At 38.1% G+C, this 22,264-nt stretch overlaps 1 protein-coding gene across 2 annotated transcripts in view; it reads right to left on the bottom strand.

Annotated features, from left to right (window-relative positions):
- LOC126248684 (ATP-binding cassette sub-family C member 5-like) overlaps window positions 1–22,264 on the bottom strand; it is a 288,000-nt gene that overhangs the window by 4,084 nt on the left and 261,652 nt on the right. For both annotated transcript variants that reach the window (XM_049949958.1, XM_049949966.1), the window contains 2 exons: window positions 6,850–7,088; window positions 2,446–2,724 (listed from right to left, as the gene is read on the bottom strand). In XM_049949958.1, coding sequence (XP_049805915.1) covers window positions 2,446–2,724; window positions 6,850–7,088 — 518 coding nt within the window. The remainder of the gene's footprint in view (window positions 1–2,445; window positions 2,725–6,849; window positions 7,089–22,264) is intronic.

The raw sequence follows: 22,264 nt of genomic DNA, 5'->3' as shown, positions 1-22,264 counted from the left end.
GTCTGCTAAGCAGGAAGAACAGGACCTTTTATAGAAAGAGCCGAAGCTGTGACTGGGGAGGTATGGGAATGGAAATTAGCCATGTCCTTTTCAATGGAATCATACTAGCATTTGCCTCTTTAAAAAATTACAGAAACCACAGAAAAACTAAATCTGGATGGCCAGACACAAATTTGAAATGGCACCTGGTGCATGTCCAGCACCCTACAACTGTCCCACCTTGCTCAGTTTCGTTAGAGTGCAGCGCATAGAAAGAGCCAACAGAAAACAGTATTTATATTAGCTTTCAAGCTCCCCCCCCCCCCCCCTCTCTTATCAAAGTACACACACATTCATGCACCCAATGTTACAGACACTAAAACACGCATACCAGTGGCTACAGCAAGAGTCTCCCCATGGCCACTGACTTATCCAATTGGGAGTGCATGAACGTGTGTGTGTGCTTTGACCAGAGAAAGAGCAAGAGCTCAAAAATCAGTATAAATAATGTTTTCTGTTCTGCATTTCTATGGACACTGCATGTAATACTTGGATATGCACCACGGCACAAGCCTGCTGGCACACTACACTTTGAATATTGTGGCAACAGTACCTGCGTGCGCTGGCCAACAGAAGCCACCCGTAGCCACTTAACTTACGCACATGGCATAGCATCCTCTGCACCATCTACTGGAGCCCTCCTATTTATAAGTGCACTCCAGCAGGCAATCACTCTCATAGTGTGCTCATACTTATTGTGAGTAACTGCTTGTATCAGTACTGGATTGGCTCTGTTTGAATCTTAAGTTCTCAACTATTGTTTGCTTGCATGTGGAAGAAGAATAAACTTTGATTCACTGTATAAGACAATTGGTGACAAGTGTGGTGGTCACTTCCATGCACTCAGTCTGTTTACTTAATCCTTTGGTTCTTCTGTCCATGGAGGCAGTGCCCCAATCTGTCCTCGAGCAGCAGCAGCAGGCTCTTATGGTTGCTATCACAAACTTGTCTCCCACACTGACTATGCAGGCTTCAATGCCACTGGCATACCCACTGCCATTTGCCCCTTAAGCTAATGCTGCTAAATACTGGGAAGCTTATGTAAAGTGGCTTCAGCAACACATGGTATCCCTGATGCAAACATGTGAAAGGCTTAGTTCCTTTTGTGGATTTCTCCTTGGGTCTACCAGTTGTCGTGTCAGTCAGCCCAATTCTAGGAAGCAACGTCACTTTTGTCTGATGAAATGTATACGTTGTTGTCAAATTATCACCATAAATGCGTGCATGTCACTGCAGTATGTGCAGAGTTCTACTGTTGTCAGAAACAGCCCCACGAATCCTACGGGGCTTGGGCAGTAAAACTTCTTCGCCTCAGTCACAAATGTCACTTTGTTTCGAGCGGCCAGCACCTTCGCCATCGGCACAGTTCCACTACATAGTGAAACCAGCTATCAAGATGTGACGTGCGCCCTTGTTGCTGGTCCTCTCAATGGCACTTCACTTGGGAGTGGTCACCGCAAGCATCCATATCTGCACCACTTTGTATAAATATCAGCATTCTGGACTACGGTGTCTGTATAAATAACTAAACCCCCCCGTCAAGAAGGTCACTTCTGCTCTGGCTGAACGCTGATGTCAGAAATTAAAGTGCTTAAGCATGTAAGTGTTTTACTTCACTAAGGTTTCTGCCTTCTGATTTGGACTTGACTGTGCTTTCAACATGAGAATGTTCCTCTTGTATTTCACTCTTGACTTATTAATTTTCCATGATTCTGTGGTACTGATGTCAATAACAGCCCTACAATGCTTACTGTAAATTACCTTAGACGATTCAAAGCATCTGTCTAATTTTTCAAGTCTCTTTCAATCTGCTATGAAACTATTGTTTTATCTAGGAAAAGTTATCATAAAGGTTTTCTTCAGCATTAAACAACTTTCGTACACTCCTTAATCCCATCTAGTTGTAGAAGAGCAGTTCTTTGTTGGGCATATACTCCCAAATCTGTTAAAAATTTTCTGGAAAGCGAATATATCTGTTACCATCATTTTTATTCTGAGAAAAGTCTAATAGGAAAGAACAGCCTCCAAATATTTGCATGGACATGTGTGTTTGATGTTCAGCAACATTTTATACGAAATGTTGGAATACTTTTCTATATGAGTACTTTTCATTGTGGTATCATCATAAACTACAGAAATAATAAAACTGTTTCAGTCTCTCATTTTCAGTTTCTGTATAGAACCATTATTAACATTTACAATGAAAAACATTAATGTTGTCAACAATAAGCTCATTTTTTCCTTAACTTACAATGAATATGCATAGAATAATTTCAATATCAAGACAACAGCTACACAAAATCCCTAACTCAGATGGTCAAAATATGTATGTTCATAATATTGTACCTTTCCTTTAAAAAAATTAATTTTGTTCTGATAGTAATAAATATAAGTAACGCAACCTACCTTGCCAGCATCCATGACCATTACTCGGTTGTAGGTAGCCACTGTGTTAAGGCGATGTGCTATAGTAAGTACTGTGCAATGAGCAAATGCATCACGAACAGTTTGTTGAATCAAGAAGTCTGTCTCAATATCAACTGAAGCAGTAGCTTCATCAAGTAGAAGAATACGATTTTTGCGTAGTAAAGCTCGTGCCAAGCACACTAATTGCTTTTCTCCCACAGACAAATTTTCACCATCGGCTTCCACAGCAGTGAGGAGTTGCTTCTCTTCACGGCTTACCTGCACAAATGGTAGCAATAAAAGAAAGACAAACTAATAGTAAACACAAGACAAAAAGTGTGCAAAACACACACACACACACACACACACACACACACACAAATTGAAATCTGCGAAGTCCAACTATGGGAAGCAAAATCATACATAATGTGATGGTTAGCTTTGAGTAAATAATAAGTAGCAGTTATCTGGAAGTATTATGAATGTGTGCTTAATACGATGTAAGGGCATACAGGTGGGCAAGTGATGACAACTTCATTGTATGTAATAATTTCCCAGACCTATTTCTCATAGCAACTTTAATACAACATTCAAGAACTTGCCGGTATTAATAACAAAGACTCTGTGTGTGTGTGTGTGTGTGTGTGTGTGTGTGTGTGTGTGTTTTTTAAACACCGATATAGAACATCCCGGATCTTTAGGAAACAAAAACCAATAATAAACAGAATGACTGCCTATCTAAAGCACAGGTCCTTCGTGATATACATGGACAGTGCGGCTTGATGTCGATGGTTATGGATACTGTTTACTGTGTTCACTAGAACGACAAAAGATGAACATTCACTATGTTACAATTAAGTACAAATTAAAGCTGTAACTTTACTTACTTAAATCGCTGGCCATGTCTTCTTCAGGTACTATTCCCCATGTTGTATAAGCCACTGGCAGCAATTCTCTTTTTCTATAACCTAGCAACTAGCCTGCTATGTCGGTCAGAAATATCGAGAGTGTATCAGCAAGGTCAGTTTTCATCCTCTCTTTTTACTGGTGATTTAAGCGATTTTCACAAGCGTTCGATAGTCTGTGAGTGGACGGTTGGGTCGTCCAACAACAGAAATTCAACAGAATGATTCACAAATTCATGTTGAAGGTGCAGTATGACAAAATCATCTGTCATCACTTTCGTTTCCTGTCAGTATAAAGTGCTTTATCACAGAGACTGAAAGTTTTTCCACCCCTTTGATTAAACTCAAACTATAAAGCATTTGCACGATTCTTTTTCACTGCCGCCAAATATACAAATATGTACAACTTCTTTTCTTCAATGGTCCTACTCTCTGGTATTTATTAGTAGATATATGTGATTTGTCTCTTGCAACATCCTTGTTTCCTATGACTTAACAGACTTCTCGGCAGAAACCATAGTAGCTGTACACGGTATTCGTGGACAACTGTGTTTCAAAAGCTGTCGCTTGTCGTGTATAGTCTCTTATCCAACAAGAAACTAAAATGATGCTCTTCTCGGTGGATAACTTGGAACTGTTATTGAGCGCATTAGAATTGCAAAAGAAAATCAGCATTCACACCTTTCTTGCAGAGTTTCATGGTGTTGAGTCCATGAAATTCTACACAGTTCCTGCTATCATCATTTGGAAGCAATCAGAAGTCACAACAAAACCTCAAACAACTTCCCACTACTACATTACTGAGGAATTAAACTTCACCATGTGAGACAATTGACACTCGAAACTGTGGAACACTGACTCACTGCTGTTCACAACCAAAAATGACAAATAACACACATCAAAAAAAGTTTTGCGTCACCACCGTTCCAAGAGTTGCGAAACCTGTACAGGAAATTGGAAGATAGATCAACAAAAACATCATTTCCGCCTTTTCATTGCTCATGAGAACCACATATTGCATACTGTACCACCATACAGCAAGACCTTCAATGGTGGTGGTCCAGATTGCTGTACACACCAGTACCTCTAATACCCAGTAGCATGTCCACTTGAATTGATGCATGCCTGTATTCGTCGTGGCATACTATCCACAAGTTCATCAAGGCACTGTTGGTCCAGATTGTCCCACTCCTCAAACGTGATTTAGCGTAGATCCCACAAAGTGGTTGGTGGGTCACGTTGTCCATAAACAGCCCTTTTCAATCTATCCACGCACCTTCAATACGGTTCATGTGTGGAGAACATGCTGACCACTAGTCGAGCAATGTCGTTACCCTGAAGGAAGTCATTCACAAGATGTGCATGATGGGGGTGCGAATTGTCATCCATGAAGACAAATGCCTCGCCAATATGCTGCCGATATGGTTGCACTATCAGTCGGAGGATGGCATTCACGTATCGTACAGCCATTATGGTGCCTTCCATGACCACCAGCAGCGTACATCAGCCCCACATAATGCCATCCCAAAACAGCAGGGAAACTCCACCTTGCTGCACTCGCTGGACTGTGTGTTTAAGGCGTTCAGCCTGACCGGGTTGCCTCCAAACACGTCTCTGACAATTGTCTGGTTGAAGGTACATGCAACTCTCATCGGTGAAGAGAATGTGATGCCAACCCTGAGTGGTCTATTCAGCATGTTGCTGGGCCCATCTGTACTGCACTGCATGGTGTCGTGGTTGCAAAGATGGACCTCGCCATGGACGTTGGAAATGAAGTTGCGTGTCATACAGCCTATTGTGCACAGTTTGAGTCATAACATGACGTCCTGTGGCTGCACAAAAAGCATTATTCAACATAGTGGCGTTGCTGTCAGGGTTCCTCTGAGCCATAACCCATAGGTAGTGATCATCCACTGCAGTAGTAGCCCTTGGGCAGACTAAGCAAGGCATGTCACTGACAATTCCTGTCTCTCCCCCATGTTCGAACAACACCGCTTTGGATCACTCTGAGGCCCCTGGACGCTTCCCTTGTTGAGAGCCCTTCCTGGAACACAGTAACAATGCAGACACGATCGAACCGCCTAGTATTGACCGTCTAGGCATGGTTGAACTACAGACAACACTAGCCGTTTACCTCCTTCCTGGTGGAATGACTGGAACTGATCAGCTGTCAGACCCCCTCCATCCAATAAATGCTGCTCACGCATGGTTGTTTACATCTTTGGGCAGCTTTAGTGACATCTCTGAACAGTCAAAGGGACTGTGTCTGAGATACAATATCCACAGTCAACGTCTATCTTCAGGAGTTCTGGGAATCAGGGTGAAGCAAAACTTTTTTGATGTGTGTATGTTCCCCTAGCCACACAGTAAACATTTACCATGATTAGCATCACTGCAGTTGTGTAGCCAACATTGAGTCACACATTCAATGTATATCGCTAAAGGCCGCACATTCGTTTTGGAAAGATCTTCGATACGTGACTACATTTACATTGTATATTTTATTATGAAAATATAAAAACAAATTCCATTAAATGAAGCAGGGTGGTTTCCAAAGAACTGAAATCCAGATTGTAATGCACTTTTGTCAGCCAACCATAGCTCATGTCACGTGATCTAGCCATCAAAATACAGCAGATATTCATAGCAGAGGACACATGATGTAGTCAGCCAAGAGCAACATTATTGTTAAGTAGCAGGAACACACAAATAGGAAAAGTTAATGGTTTAAATTAATATACACACTGAATACCTACAAGACAACTTATGCTTTCATATACAATATTGGTCATCAAAAATGTTTTCCAGTGTTGGTTAGGCAGGAACCTAAGAGGTCAGCTGAAATTACAGTGAGTAAATCGAGGAGCAATAATATTCATATTCTTCCCCGTCACAAAGTCGATAGACACCCCTGCAGTTGTCAATATTGCATGTGACATCACATTTTCAGGAATTATTGAAAAACTGCCATTACCCTAATCGGCCCTGGATCAAAACGGTTTGTCATTACATGTATCGCAGAGTTTTTGACACATTTTGCCCTCAGCAGATGCTTGTGTGTGCACTGAGTTTTATTGGTGTAAATGGTGCACTTTCTTTGCAAAGAAAGTTTTATTTTGGTGTTTTTCTTTTATTTATGTTTTACTGCTGGAGTAGCAGAATGAAATAAAATTCTTTATTAGAGTAACAGTTATTACCAGTCAAAATTACAAAAATTTGACTGAAAACTAAAACAATGAAAAATTTCTAGAATTCTAAAAATTCTTGGGTTTCTCCCACATTTTTTCCACGTCAAAAAATTCTCTGGCTTTTCCCACGACGTATATACCCTGTTCTTTCTCTCAAATTGGGGTTTTAACAGAATGCTTTATGGTCCCCATGATTGCTGCATTTTCAGGTAAGTATATGTTTTATACTCTTATTAATTTGAGTCTTAGTTCAGATTTTAGAGTTGTTATTAAATTTAAAGTTTCTAAACAAAGACATAAAAAAGATATACCTTTTCTTTGAGATGTGCCTTCTCTAGTGCTTCCCATATTTTTTCATCAGTGTGCTCATTAAATGGATCTAAGTTGTATCTCACAGTTCCTTGAAAGAGTACAGGGTCCTGAGGAATGATGGCTATGGCAGATCGTAAATCATGAAGCCCAATTTTTGATATGTCAATACCATCAATGAGAATACTCCCTCCAGAAAGTTCTGTGAGTCGTAACAGTGTAGTAACAAGAGATGATTTGCCTGGAATAATTAATGTTCACATAGTAAGACAGAGAATAAAATGAGTGTTTAAAGCAAAATCTATGAGTATAAACAAGATTCCTTTTTACATAAAATTCTGAACATAATCATACAGAGTGTAACCATTATGAAGCAACAAGCCATTTTATCAGAAAGTACACAACACCCTCTTTGAGAAAGTACTACTTACTAGCTGCTCTTTATCACTCTATTCTTAAACATATATTTCAGTGTATTCCAGTACATTATTTTTATATCTAACAAATAAGTTAACTGATTTTGGTAAAAGAGTAATGCATCCAGAGTTCACAAAATTCCACCCTACAACTGCAAACTGAACTTTACTATAAGAGGTTGCAGCACAAGTTTTACTGATATCCATAAGATTTATTGACTGTTTACATTAAGCTATAAAAGTGCAGCACAGTCAATCTTCACACTAAATGTTCTTATTTTAAGTTCAAATGTAAGAATGTGTTCACCTATACCAATGCTCTTTGTGGTAATGATGTAGCTGGATCCTACTGGTAGCACAAAACAGCCTGGCAGCAGATTGAAATGTGCAAACCATACAGCAAAATGTAACTGCCTTCTACCTTGTTTAAGAAAATTTCTTACAGGAACACAAACTAAATCGAGACATAACCTACAGAAAATGATTTACAACAGTGGTCACAAAGATCACATAAAAACCAAGGACGTAAGCAAACAATACTTTCAACCAGCAGTACTTTAAGTCTGTCTAAAATGCGTAGCTACTCCCTGAATGGAATGACAATCACAGATCTCAGTAGATAGGTTTAGGACATGCTGAAAACCACCCAAAAATTGAAGTAAAATGTCCAAAAATTCTACGATGGCATAGAAATAAACTATGGGCCAATCAAGACTAGCAACAAAAATAAACAAGCAGGCTTTCATGTGTGTGTGTGTGTGTGTGTGTGTGTGTGGGTGTGTGTGTGTGTGCACACTTCAACTAGAAGAAGAGCAAAAGCTAGTGCAAATACTGTTTACTGTTAACTTATGTGTTTCTATGCCTCACACACCATCCAGTGTAGGCGAGTGGCTGCCTTTCCATTATTTTACATATTTTAAAATCTATTAGTGATTCTATGTCAAGTGACGTAGTTTCAGAGATGTTTGCCACTCAAACATCATGTATTTTGTTCATAAATATGTCGCCAAAATTATTTACCCATTTTTTTAAGACAAATTTCAATACTTTATAAGACACACTTAAGTGAAGAGTGACAAAATGTCATGACGACGAATCAAAAATTCTTGTCAACTTCAAGATGCTCGTATTTCAGTGAATATTGTGGTAATTGGTGTGTAATTGGTATGATTACCCTAAATTCCTCCCTTCAAAATAGTTTACAATGCTCTTCTTCCATGGCGTTGTTGGCAAGTAGCCTGTTTTATAAAATCTGCATGTTTTAATCACTTTTGAGTTTATACTACTTAAGATGTATGGGGCTGAAGCTGATAAAAGAAAAATTACCCCAAAAAATAAGCAACTTTTAAACCGTAGCATCTCAAAAATATGGTCTGATCCATACTCGTGTTAACCATAGTTTGAAACAGCATTCTTCTAGCCGTGAAAGAACATATTTCGACAACTGCTTTTTTCCATTGAATATATACAATTATTAATTTATTTTCTCAAGCAAATGAAAATTTTGGTGCAACATAAAACGTAGATATTTTTGAAGTAATTGTACATACGCAGTTAAACGCTTGAGTTAATTCTTGGTGGATTTTACCATTACCTGTTAGTAAAACACTGGTATTCCTATGGCCATGACAAAGCTATGCACAATAGCCAGGCATGTCCAGCCATGGGTGGAGGATTTTTTCCAGGTTTATTTATTTATTTGCTGTCCACACAAAATTCAGTTTTTGGCAATTGTCATCCCTTTAATTTACATATATGATGAGATACAAGGTTGTACTAATTGTACTTCTCTTACGAGTAAAATACAAATGCATGCACTGATATCAAAAGAAATGATAAAAAATTATCAGTTCTCTGTTACAAAATTAACATTACTTGATAATTGTAGACCTTCATGGGAAAAAAAGCAAGGAAGGATTTCTGATATTTTGTAGATGAAATAGTGCTATTTCAAATGGCAGTTAACACCATATATGGATCAGGTATCCTCTTTGATACACAATGGTTTAAATGTTACTTATTTATGCAGCTAATTTATCCTTTGTGCCAAATTTGGCCCTATGTATCACAAAAACTAAGTACTTTGAATTGACAAAACTTGTAGGTTTTATAAACACAGTACTATACAACAATGTCTTGAAAGGAGACCAGCCTCAACAAAGTACATGAAGAGATTAATCTTCCTTAGGTCATTAAGTAAATCAGCACACAAAACTGGAACAAAATCTGAAATGAGCAAGTGGGCAAATGGTATCACTCCTTAGTACATTTATGAATAATTATACACATATATGCCTCTAAATACATCAAAACTCATAACCACTACTGAAAGGAGTAATATATTACCTTCCCTCGTAGTCATGTTAACTCTTTCTGTTTAGCTTTATGGTTTTAGATTTTGTTTTCGTCATATATATATATTAACTTGAGCAATTTTATCTCTGCTGCCAACTCATTTCCACTTGTCTCAGAAAGGCTGAACTAATTAATCTTCTGGTAACTGTGGAATTAAGTGACACAAAAAGAGGTGTGCCCACATCTTTGTACTCTATTTATTAAGTATTTATTAACAAGCTGGTGAGTGTTACAAAACCTTGATGTGGATTACATTATTTCATTAAGCTTCTTAATCACTTAATGTTTTATTAATAAGGAGAAATAGACAATGTTGATGAAATGCAGCTGCAAGATTTTTTCTGAGAGTCTCAGGAGGAGCAGAAAAAGTTATTGATAAAAGGAGCTAGAAATCACATATTAAGCAGGCAGAACAGTAGTTACAAGAGATGAGATTCAGAACAAGAAAACATAAAACATGGAAGGTAAATAATTTAAACACAGGGATGTCAGATGTCTCCACATTTTCCATCTGCACGTTAGAGTCATTCACGAATCAAGCACTAAATTTGTCCTTTTTACACTTTTTTTCCTGTATTAATTTTTTTCATTTCTTTCTTAACAAAATTAACACCATGTCATTTTTAAGCACTCACTATTCAAAACAGCTAATGCTATTAAAGGGTGTATATGCCGACAAGGAAAAAAAATCCTGGATTTTTTACTGGATTTCCCGGTTAAAAGTACAATTTTTCTCAAGTGAACACACAATTTTTCCCAGGTGAAAATACACTTTTTCTGTGTTAAGTGACAGTGTACTTCCCATCGTAACTGTATACCTTATCAATCCTCTGAATGGTTAAGGTTTTATACGCCGGTGTAGAATTTCCCAGTGAAATTTTGAATAATGACATAAATGTCTGGTTTTCTGGTACCAAAATTTTTCTACGTGGCTGGTCCACAAATTGTTAAGTTTTAAATGAGAGCCAAATGCTCTGTGATTTATGGATTTCATCACACTTTCCCACATGTAACATTATTCATCTCACGTAAAAGGAAATTCATTTGAAAGTAACACTTTTCAAATCAGCACATGCAGAATTTCCAGCGACCTGTAAGAAATGGGTGCATTTGAGCTGTTGCCAGAGAGCACCAGAAAACAGGCATTACTGCACATGCACAGCTATGATGATGTAGATAGCGCATGCTTAGCGTTTGCTCTGCTCATATACCTTTTGTCGCATTTCTGTTTGGAATTGTATATGTAGTGGGGCATCATGTGACCATGGGTGGCACTGTGGCATGTCGTTCAGAGGGGACATATTGAGTTATTGTACTTGGGCCAATTGTTTTATCACATCTTAACCAAATAAGGAACGCAAAACAAGAAAGCAGACTTTAGTAAATATTTATTTCGGAACTAGACTCTTTAACTCTAAACACCCTAACATTTTGCTATGTATGGATTTTAACACTGATTTTATTTATTTATTTATTTATTTGCACTCTCCATTACTGGTAAGTAGCATCCATACAGCAATATGACAAGCTACTAAGAAGGAATACAAATTAATTGCAAAAATACAAAAACAGTTGTTTGTATACAACAGAACTAAGAAAGATAAGTTTTTCGTGACATTTTCAAACTGTATAAAAAATTAACAAGGTTATTTGTGAAGCCAAGAACCTGTATAACTGGCAGTTTATATTCTACACCAGGAATAAATATAAGGCCTTGTGGGGAGATACAATGACAAAAAATGCTGTACTGTCAGTCTATTATCTACCAAAGAATGGAGCCCTGTAAGTTTAAGATGTAAACAACATAAATTAAGAAAAATGCCAAGCGTACAGGAGGTACCAGACAAGTGTTTAAACACATTTTGCCATCAACCTGCATATTAATCTTGAAGTGAACATTTATGTATATTCATATGTACATACAGGGCGTATACACGGACAAGAAAAAAAAATTCCTGGATTTTTCCCAGATCTCCCAGTTAAAAATACATTTTCTCCTGAGTGAAAATACACTTTTCCCATGTTAAGTGACAATATACTTTCCCTCGGAACTGTAAAACTTATCCATTGAATGGATATTGTTTTATACAGCAGTGTAGAATTACCCGGCAATTTATAAAATGAAACTCACAGGGAAAAACACGTTTTGGAAAGATCTTTGATGTGCAGCAACATGTATGCTGCATATTTTTGTATTACAAAAGTATAAATTCGAATTCCACCAACAGGAAAAGTTAATGGTTTAAATTAATATACATAGTGTTGCTACAAGAAAAGAAAAGAAAAGCTTTCGCACATTATATCTGTCTTGAAGATTATAGTTCAATTCTTTTATCTTGGTGGTTCGCGCATGCCCGCCCAGACGCGGGAGATTGCTCCATTGCCAGTTGTATGCGCCAAGAGAAGCAGCGCCACAGTATAGTTCACAAACTTACGTTTAGGGGGGAGCGCACAGTTTATCCAGTAAAGTCACCACGGCCGCATTAACCCTTTCACTGCTACAGAGACGTGCTCCCCGCATTCCGCAATGTGCGCGATTTTGTCATCATTGCACTGCTCGCCTGTGCAGACACATGGTGTTTCGACTGCTTTGACACACTTTATCATTCGATTTCACAAAAACTAGTTGGCCCAAAAATTTGGTTTTTGCACATCTTCTTGACTGATACCTTCTCCCCATAACAACGCAGTTATTGTGCAGCATTAGATGTAGTAAACCATTGCACGAAATTTCGAAGAGTTTGCAGAGCGTATACTTTCCGTATGGTCGATTTTAGTTGCCACCAGAAATTTCAAAAAGTTACTTTCAAACGAATAAAATTCATCCAGTAAGACACTTCGATAGTGTTTTTAAATATAGAAAATATTAAGCACAGATCAAGGTTTGAACTCAGAACCTTTCACTTAACAGCCATACACTTTAACCATTATGCTACCACAGCTCGTCATTTAATATATCTCCCGGAGGACTTAAAAATATCACGTAAAATACCAACAAACACTGTTGGTATGATTATGAATTACTCATGCTTCGTCGAAGTACAATAGTAAATAAACAATTACCGCTGTTCTTTATTGCGAAAAAGCGGTTAGTGAGAATGATACTAACACCTTTCCTTGCTATCGCCTGAATTAGGAGGCTTATTGCTTGTTTGGTTTAATTAATTAATAAAATATGAAGCAATTGGTATAAACAATGCTTTTTCCGAACTTTCTATAAAAGAAAGTCTGCTATCAAGACATTGCTTTTGTTCAATTACTTTATTTATGACTGAATGTTTCTAAAACTGAAGACACTCGTCCGTGCTCTGCACTGCAGTTGAGCTCTGGCAACATTGTTCTCTGTTCATTGGCTGACTGTGTTTTGTGACGTCAGATGCGCAGAACGAACCTAAACTCGGGCGCCGTCATAAATGACGCGCACTTTAATAAGCTACAAGGGAAGCTAAGCTTTACATATAATGTTGACCTGTTTAGTGCATGTTACACTTTAAGATACATCACACAAATACGGCAGTAAAATTTTTAATACCAACATAAATCTCTCATCTTCTGGGCTCAAAATTCTTCTAAATCGCTCGTCATCATCAAAGAGTTGATTTTTAAATGAGAGCAAATGCTCTGTGATTTAAGAAATTCATGGCACATAGTTCATCTTGCGTAAAAGGAAATTTACTTTGAAAATAACGATTTTCGAACAACAATTCGTAATATTTTCCCGTGACTTGTTACAAATTGATTCATTTCAGCAGTTGCCAGAGAGCGCCAGATAAGAGGTGTCGCCGCACTTGCGCAGCTACGGTGACGAAGGAAGCCTGTATGTTTGTACGTGTAAAACATTAAAAGATCTTACATTATGTCATAAAAGAAACAAGACGTCAAGAGGATACTCCAAGAGCTTCGGAATTTCATGAACCATACTAAAATGCATAGTTTGCCTTACAGTGCACATTCTTATGTCCAGATTCCCAATGGCGTAGGCCTCGACCTGATATGAAGCTTTTCAGCGTGGTTTTTGGGATGTAAATTTTCTTGGAGTACCAGTACTGAATTATCTCATGTTTGGTTCTTTAATATGGCATAATGCTATACGTGCTAGATGATGAAAATGTGCACCTGAAATGCGGCGAACAGTTGAAAATAGCCAATAGTGTGGAATACTTTTCCTGTCTCAGCAGGAAAGCTTAATAAAAGCCAAAATTTATTTAGCAAACTGACAAAAATAACTTTATTGCTCTGCAAGGCGATTAATACTTGACTATCAGAAAGGTGGAAATAAAATAAAACCTGAAACTAGTAATGTATTTTAGCCTTCCGTAATTATGTGAATGTATTTTAATTCACTTGATAGCTCCCAGCCACAGAAATCTGTCTTGTTTTCATTTGACGTGAGAGCAGTAAATGAAGAGGTAACAGAAAAATCACTAAATGTAAAAACACGTCATTTGGAGACTATGCCCCCCTCCCACTATAACTCAACTGCTTTGCGCAACAGAAAATTTAAAAAGACTTTTCAAAAATAAGTTCATTTTGTAGCGGACATCTTTCTGAAGAGACTGATACATAAAACATATCTTCGAGGAAATGTAAGACACGTTATTTGGTCTTAAGCGTGCAGTGTTGTGCCACACATCTTTGAACAACGTTGTTATACCACACGTCACTGTATTTCGCTTTGTGGAACTCAAACGTGTATATTTTGTAATGGATGTCATCAAACTATTTCAGGACTGTGGAAATTAAAATGTCCTGTAGCGCCTCTCCCGCTCCCAGTCAGCTGGTTTGACATCCTGCCCCTCCTCCTCTTCGTATTCTTCTTCTTCTAAAAACAACTCACAATTAATACTGGATAGGATTATTTGTAACCAGGAGAACAAGAACCCTTCAGAAAATATACACTCTTTATTGCCTATTAACTAATAACTTGCTCTTCTGTGTGACATAAAATTAAATATAGGATACGTAAAACCAGTAAAGACAAGAGACAGCCAAGACAGTACATATTTCTTCAATACTTAGGTCCTATCGATTTTTCTCTCTAATCTTGCTACAGCTTTATATGGCATGCTTTCCTTTCTGCGAAAGAACTATTACATTCTCTCAGTTCGTAAAATGTTTTGCTACATAAAAAATAGAAATGTCGTTGTCTAATACTGAAAAAGCTGTTAATACAAATAGTACCCAAGACTGGTGTGATTTCTCAATCTGATTACGACTATTTTGTCACTGTGTGCTGGATAAAACAAAATAGGCCTTTCTAATATTGCAGCAAGTGTAACACACACCAAATAAGTGAGACTGTTTTGGCAATAATGATCATTTTTATAATACGACAGAACATAATTCATGAAGCACCAATACAAAATACCTATTTGGCCTACTACAAGCAAAAAGCTTTACAGTAGGAAATAGTTCCACATTTCATTCATACGCTCAAGTTTCTCATGCAGGAGACTGAAAAGTAGTAGAATGAAATTTTTGTATAAATTTGGAATCGTCATATTCTTCCATAATTTGTGTGACGTCCCCGTTTCTTCTCCTTCCTCGTTCTAAAAAACAGTCTTGTTATCACTAATTCTGTAACTATTCCTACAACTGTCAAAACTCATTCTCCGGCGATTATTCTCCGGTTAGGCGTTACTACGTGTTTGTACAATGTGTTTTCCGCGCTACTCCCAGAATGTAACCTAAGAGGCTGCTAGCCAGGGACTACAATTGGCCCTCTCTAGTGTAGCGATCTGGCCAAAAATTTTCTGTAAAAATTTCACTTTCTTGGATACACCGAGAAGATAATACGTAGCCTTTCTTAGCTGTTATTCCTGTTAGTCATTTATTTCCACCCCGGTAGTCTGAATCTATGGATTTTGCTAGTAATTATAACAATGCTGAACATTCGCAAACCAAATCAACCATATAACAAGCAGCAGTTGGCATTCACCAGTTCGGCTTTATTCCGTCCCATTTTGTCTGCAGGAAAGTTTATTTCTAGATGTGACGAGGATTCCCCTGGCCGACACATCATGTACACAATGCACGCATTCAGAAATCAATTTATAATTCATTCAGGAATCAACTTAGAATGTGTTCAAAAACCAACAAGGACACGTTCCAAAATAATATGAATAAGTGATAGACCAATGTGCCCTGGATGCTAGGTGCTTTGTGAAACAAGTTTTTTTCCCCCTCAAGAATACAAATTTGGCGCCCCCCTTTCCTGGTAGCATCTAGCTGCTTGCTGCGACTGCTTGCACAGCCAACAGCCACATTCCTGTGGCCAGAAACGGGAGAATCTACTACTCAAATGCGACTGAACTGTGCATGCCAAGAGCCCGCTCGTAACTGCTAAAATGAATCTAATGTAAACAGCTGTGACTCCACTCTCACCAGAGGCAATTTGTAGTTATGAAGCATTGCGTAGTCTTCCTAATGCTTGTGACACATTTTGCTGTTAGCAGACGCTTGCATGAACACTGTGTGTCATCATTGTACATGGCATATTTCCTTTGCAATTTAAGTTATTTTCATTTTTTCTCATTTGTTTTATTGTTGAAATATTATTCTGCAGTAGTGGGATACAGTAATATCTTTTGTTAGAGTATCGGTTCTTACCATTCAAAATTACAAAAATTTAACTGAAAACTAAAACAATGAAAAATTCCCAGGTTTTTCCCGGTTTTCTCCCGGATGAAAAATACCTGTTTTTTTCCCAGATCTCCCAGTTGTCTTGGGTCGTATACACCCTGATATAACATTAAGAGACTTTAAATTATGTCATAAGAGAAACAGAAAATCAGAGGAGATTCCGAGAGCATTGGAATTTCGAAAACCATACTAAAACGCATAATTGGCTTAAAGTCCACATTCCTATGCCCAGATTCACAATGATCTAGGCCCGAAACTGGTATTAAGTTTTTCGGTGTGGTTTTCGGGATGTCAATTTTCTTGGAGCGCCAGTACTGTATTATCTCATGTTTGGTTCTTTATTATGGCATAATTCCATGCGTGCCAGAAGATGAAAACATGCATTTGAAATTCAGCAAACAGTTGAAGCTAGCCAATACTGTCGAATGAAATATTTCATTTCAAATAAATTCACTGCCTCTGTGGAAAAGATTAAGCCAAATTTCTTTAGCAAACTGACAAAAACAACTTCACTGTTCTCAAGGCAATTAATGCTCGATTCCTGAAATCAGGAAACTGAAACTAATAACATGTTTTAGTCTTCTGTAATTCTGGGAATGTATTTTAGTTCACTTGACAGCTCCCAGCCACAGAAATCTGTTCCGTTTTCAATTGACATGAGAACAAAATCACAAAACGTAAGGGTCACAGACTAACCACCCTCCCCATTACAACTCAGGATGAACTGCGCATCTGTGAATCTGACAGCTTGGACATGCCAGAAACATTTTTTCTGGGTAGCATTACAAGTAGCCAGAAGCAGGAGAAGATGCTGCTCATACGTGGCTCAATTGCACATGCACATGAGCCCACTGGCAACTGTTCAAATGTACCTAATGTAAACAGTTGTAAAGTTACACTCATCAAAAGCAGTTTCTTGTTATGAAGTACTGCATAGCCTTTGTCCTAAAGCCTTTGGCACATTTTGTTTAATGTTTTATTGCTGAATATTATTCTGCAGTAGCAGAATAAAGGAAAATTCTTTGTCAGAGTATCAGTTGTTACCACTCAAAGTAACAAAAATTTAACTGAAAACTAAAACAATGAAACATTTCCAGAATTCTAAAATTTCCCAAGTTTTCTCCCAGATGAACAACTTCCCGAGTTTTTCCCGGATTCTCCATTGTCCCAAGGCGTACACACCCCGCATTAGCAACATGTAATGGTGTCATAACGTCATATGTGGTTTCCATTCAGAGTGAGAGTGCACTGATTGTAAATCAGGAGGTACTTCTTCCCATATGTGTTGTCAATACTGGGAATGGTGAGTGGACTGTCAAAATTTCATATACATGTATCAGCCTTACTTTACTTTTTCAGTTATGCTGATGGCTGCAGGTTAGAATTATATAATTCTGGATTAAGACATAGTTGTTAGTATTATTGTATATGATAACCTCAGTTGATACAACTTTTAGTTTCCTGCAATTTCAACTATAGTCTCAATAAAGTGCTAGAGTATACTGTTATATCCTACTCCCTAAAATGCTCATTATATTGTATGCTGATGAAGTAACATTAAAGCATGGATGTCTATGTATTCTTGAATAAGCAGCTTATATTGCTTCATTCTTAAGTGGCCCATTAAACAAATTCTGAAGATATATATGGAATGGAATATCATTAAACCTAAATCCTCTCAAAGTTTACTGGTGTTCTCTGCCAGTGAGAAACCTTTCGCATGATAACTCAGAAGCAAAGACAAAGACTTTCAGAAAAGAAGAAGAAAATACTAATCATGATGGCTATGTTTCTATCATTTATTGTATTAACATTGTTGTTGTTGTTGTTGTGGTCTTCAGTCCTGAGACTGGTTTGATGCAGCTCTCCATGCTACTCTATCCTGTGCAAGCTTCTTCATCTCCCAGTACCTACTGCAACCTACATCCTTCTGAATCTGCTTAGTGTATTCATCTCTTGGTCTCCCCCTACGATTTTTACCCTCCACGCTGCCCTCCAATACTAAATTGGTGATCCCTTGATGCCTCAGAACATGTCCTACCAACCGATCCCTTCTTCTGGTCAAGTTGTGCCACAAACTCCTCTTCTCCCCAATCTTATTCAGTACCTCCTCATTAGTTATGTGATCTACCCATCTAATCTTCAGCATTCTTCTGTAGCACCACATTTCGAAAGCTTCTATTCTCTTCTTGTCCAAACTGTTTACCGTCCATGTTTCACTTCCATACATGGCTACACTCCATACAAATACTTTCAGAAATGACTTCCTGACACTTAAATCTATACTCGATGTTAACAAATTTCTCTTCTTCAGAAACGCATCCTTGCTACTGCCAGTCTACATTTTATATCCTCTCTACTTCGAGCATCATCAGTTATTTTGCTCCCCAAATAGCAAAACTCCTTTACTACTTTAAGTGTATCATTTCCTAATCTAATACCCTCAACATCACCCGACTTAATTTGACTACATTCCATTATCCTTGTTTTGCTTTTGTTGATGTTCATCTTATATCCTCCCTTCACGACACCATCCATTCCGTTCAACTGCTCTTCCAAGTCCTTTGCTGTCTCTGACAGAATTACAATGTCATCGGCAAAACTCAAAGTTTTTATTTCTTCTCCATGGATTTTAATACCTACTCCGAATTTTTCTTTTGTTTCCTTTACTGCTTGCTCAATATACAGATTGAATAACATCGGGGAGAGGCAACAACTCTGTCTTACTCCCTTCCCAACCACTGCTTCCCTTTCATGTCCCTCGACTCTTATAACTGCCATCTGGTTTCTGTACAAATTGTAAATAGCCTTTCGCTCCCTGTATTTTACCCCTGCCACCTTTAGAATTTGAAAGAGAGTATTCCAGTCAACATTGTCGAAAGCTTTCTCCAAGTCCACAAATGCTAGAAACGTAGGTTTGCCTTTCCTTAATCTTTCTTCTAAGATAAGTCGTAAGGTCAGTATTGCCTCACGTGTTCCAGTATTTCTACGGAATCCAAACTGATGTTCCCCGAGGTCGGCTTCTACTAGTTTTTCCATTCGTCTGTAAAGAATTCGTGTTAGTATTTTGCAGCTGTGGCTTATTAAACTGATTGTTCGGTAATTCTCACATCTGTCAACACCTGCTTTCTTTGGGATTGGAATTATTATATTCTTCTTTAAGTCTGAGGGTATTTCACCTGTTTCATACATCTTGCTCACCAGATGGTAGAGTTTTGTCAGGACTGGCTCTCCCAAGGCCGTCAGTAGTTCCAATGGAATGTTGTCTACTCCTGGTGCCTTGTTTCGACTCAGGTCTTTCAGTGCTCTGTCAAACTCTTCACACAGTATCGTATCTCCCATTTCATCTTCATCTACATCCTCTTCCATTTCCATAATATTGTCCTCAAGTACATCGCCCTTGTATAGACCCTCTATATACTCCTTCCACCTTTCTGCTTTCCCTTCTTTGCTTAGAACTGGGTTTCCATCTGAACTCTTGATGTTCATACAAGTGGTTCTCTTATCTCCAGAGGTCTCTTTAATTTTCCTGTAGGCAGTATCTATCTTACCCCTAGTGAGATAAGCCTCTACATCCTTACATTTGTCCTCTAGCCATCCCTGCTTAGCCATTTTGCACTTCCTGTCGATCTCATTTTTGAGACGTTTGTATTCCTTTTTGCCTGCTTCATTTACTGCATTTTTATATTTTCTCCTTTCATCAATTAAATTCAGTATTTCTTCTGTTACCCAAGGATTTCTACTAGCCCTCGTCTTTTTACCTACTTGATCCTCTGCTGCCTTCACTACTTCATCCCTCAAAGCTACCCATTCTTCTTCTACTGTATTTCTTTCCCCCATTCCTGTCAATTGTTCCCTTATGCTCTCCCTGAAACTCTGTACAACCTCTGGTTCTTTCAGTTTATCCAGGTCCCATCTCCTTAAATTCCCACCTTTTTGCAGTTTCTTCAGTTTTAATCTAGAGGTCATAACCAATAGATTGTGGTCAGAGTCCACATCTGCCCCTGGAAATGTCTTACAATTTAAAACCTGGTTCCTAAATCTCTGTCTTACCATTATATAATCTATCTGATACCTTTTACTATCTCCAGGGTTCTTCCATGTATACAACCTTCTATCATGATTCTTAAACCAAGTGTTAGCTATGATTAAGTTGTGCTCTGTGCAAAATTCTACCAGGCGGTTTCCTCTTTCATTTCTTAGCCCCAATCCATATTCACCTACTATGTTTCCTTCTCTCCCTTTTCCTACACTCGAATTCCAGTCACCCATGACTATTAAATTTTCGTCTCCCTTCACTATCTGAATAATTTCTTTTATTTCCTCATACATTTCTTCAATTTCTTCGTCATCTGCAGAGCTAGTTGGCATATAAACTTGTACTACTGTAGTAGGTGTGGGCTTCGTATCTATCTTGGCCACAATAATGCGTTCACTATGCTGTTTGTAGTAGCTTACCCGCATTCCTATTTTCCTATTCATTATTAAACCTACTCCTGCATTACCCCTATTTGATTTTGTGTTTATAACCCTGTAGTCACCTGACCAGAAGTCTTGTTCCTCCTGCCACCGAACTTCACTAATTCCCACTATATCTAACTTTAACCTATCCATTTCCCTTTTTAAATTTTCTAACCTACCTGCCCGATTAAGGGACCTGACATTCCACGCTCCGATCCGTAGAACGCCAGTTTTCTTTCTCCTGATAATGACATCCTCTTGAGTAGTCCCCGCCCGGAGATCCGAATGGGGGACTATTTTACCTCCGGAATATTTTACCCAAGAGGACGCCATCATCATTTAATCATACAGTAAAGCTGCATGCCCTCGGGAAAAATTACGGCCGTAGTTTCCCCTTGCTTTCAGCCGTTCGCAGTACCAGCACAGCAAGGCCGTTTTGGTTATTGTTACAAGGCCAGATCAGTCAATCATCCAGACTGTTGCCCTTGCAACTACTGAAAAGGCTGCTGCCCCTCTTCAGGAACCACACGTTTGTCTGGCCTCTCAACAGATACCCTTCTGTTGTGGTTGTACCTACGGTATGGCTATCTGTATCGCTGAGGCCCGCAAGCCTCCCCACCAACGGCAAGGTCCATGGTTCATGGGGGGGTATTATCATTATGTTGTCTTAATATTTAACAGTTTATATTACATTGGTAAATATGCCTCCATAGTGTGTCATTTCTGTCTCTATGGCATCCAGTGAAATGTGGAAGGTCTTGGTCACAAACTAATTTATTGATGCATTTTGTTACTACATCATCATCAGACACAGCTGTGGTAAAAACAAAAAAAATATAATATAAAATGATGCCTCTGAAAAAATACATGCACTATATGATGGCCAGCAGTTTCCATCACGCTTGCAATGATGTACAAAAACAAACCACAAAAATGTGGGCACATAAGGCACTGAAAATATATCTTACATATATGTGGAGCCAGGTGCCAAACGGAGTGTACGTTGAGAAATGTAGTGGTTAGGAAAAGAAATTGCCATCAACAGATGATGTTGGCAACTATACAGACAGTAGTTGGCAATTACAGAATATAGCGATTATGTACTATATGAACTGGAAGGACATGGAGGAACCATGCAAGCATAAAACTATAAAAACGTGATTGTGTAATGAGCAGACTGAAAAATAAATAAATATAACAAAAACCATAGGCTTTGTGCAAAATCATGACAGTTTCGTGAATGATTATAATACAGGGATGAAATATGACAGTTACATAAGCAATCACAACATAGGCATTGATAACATAATATTTATTTTTTTAAACCAAGGACATACAACATAAAAAGGAAACAAAAACATACACATCATAAAAGCATGTGATGCATCAAACACATAAAATGACACACCATAAATTGACAACATATTAAAAACTTACAATCAAGTACGATGAAAGAGGAAAATATAAAGCTATGCTGAACCCGATGTACAGAAAAAGAAATATTGTTAATCAAGGCCAAGAAAAGTCAGTAAAATCAACTTGC

Source organism: Schistocerca nitens, chromosome 1 (assembly GCF_023898315.1).
Source record: "Schistocerca nitens isolate TAMUIC-IGC-003100 chromosome 1, iqSchNite1.1, whole genome shotgun sequence".
Taxonomy (NCBI): Eukaryota; Metazoa; Arthropoda; class Insecta; order Orthoptera; family Acrididae; genus Schistocerca; species Schistocerca nitens.
Note: the sequence above shows the minus strand (reverse complement) of the source record. Positions and strands in the feature narration are given on the sequence as shown.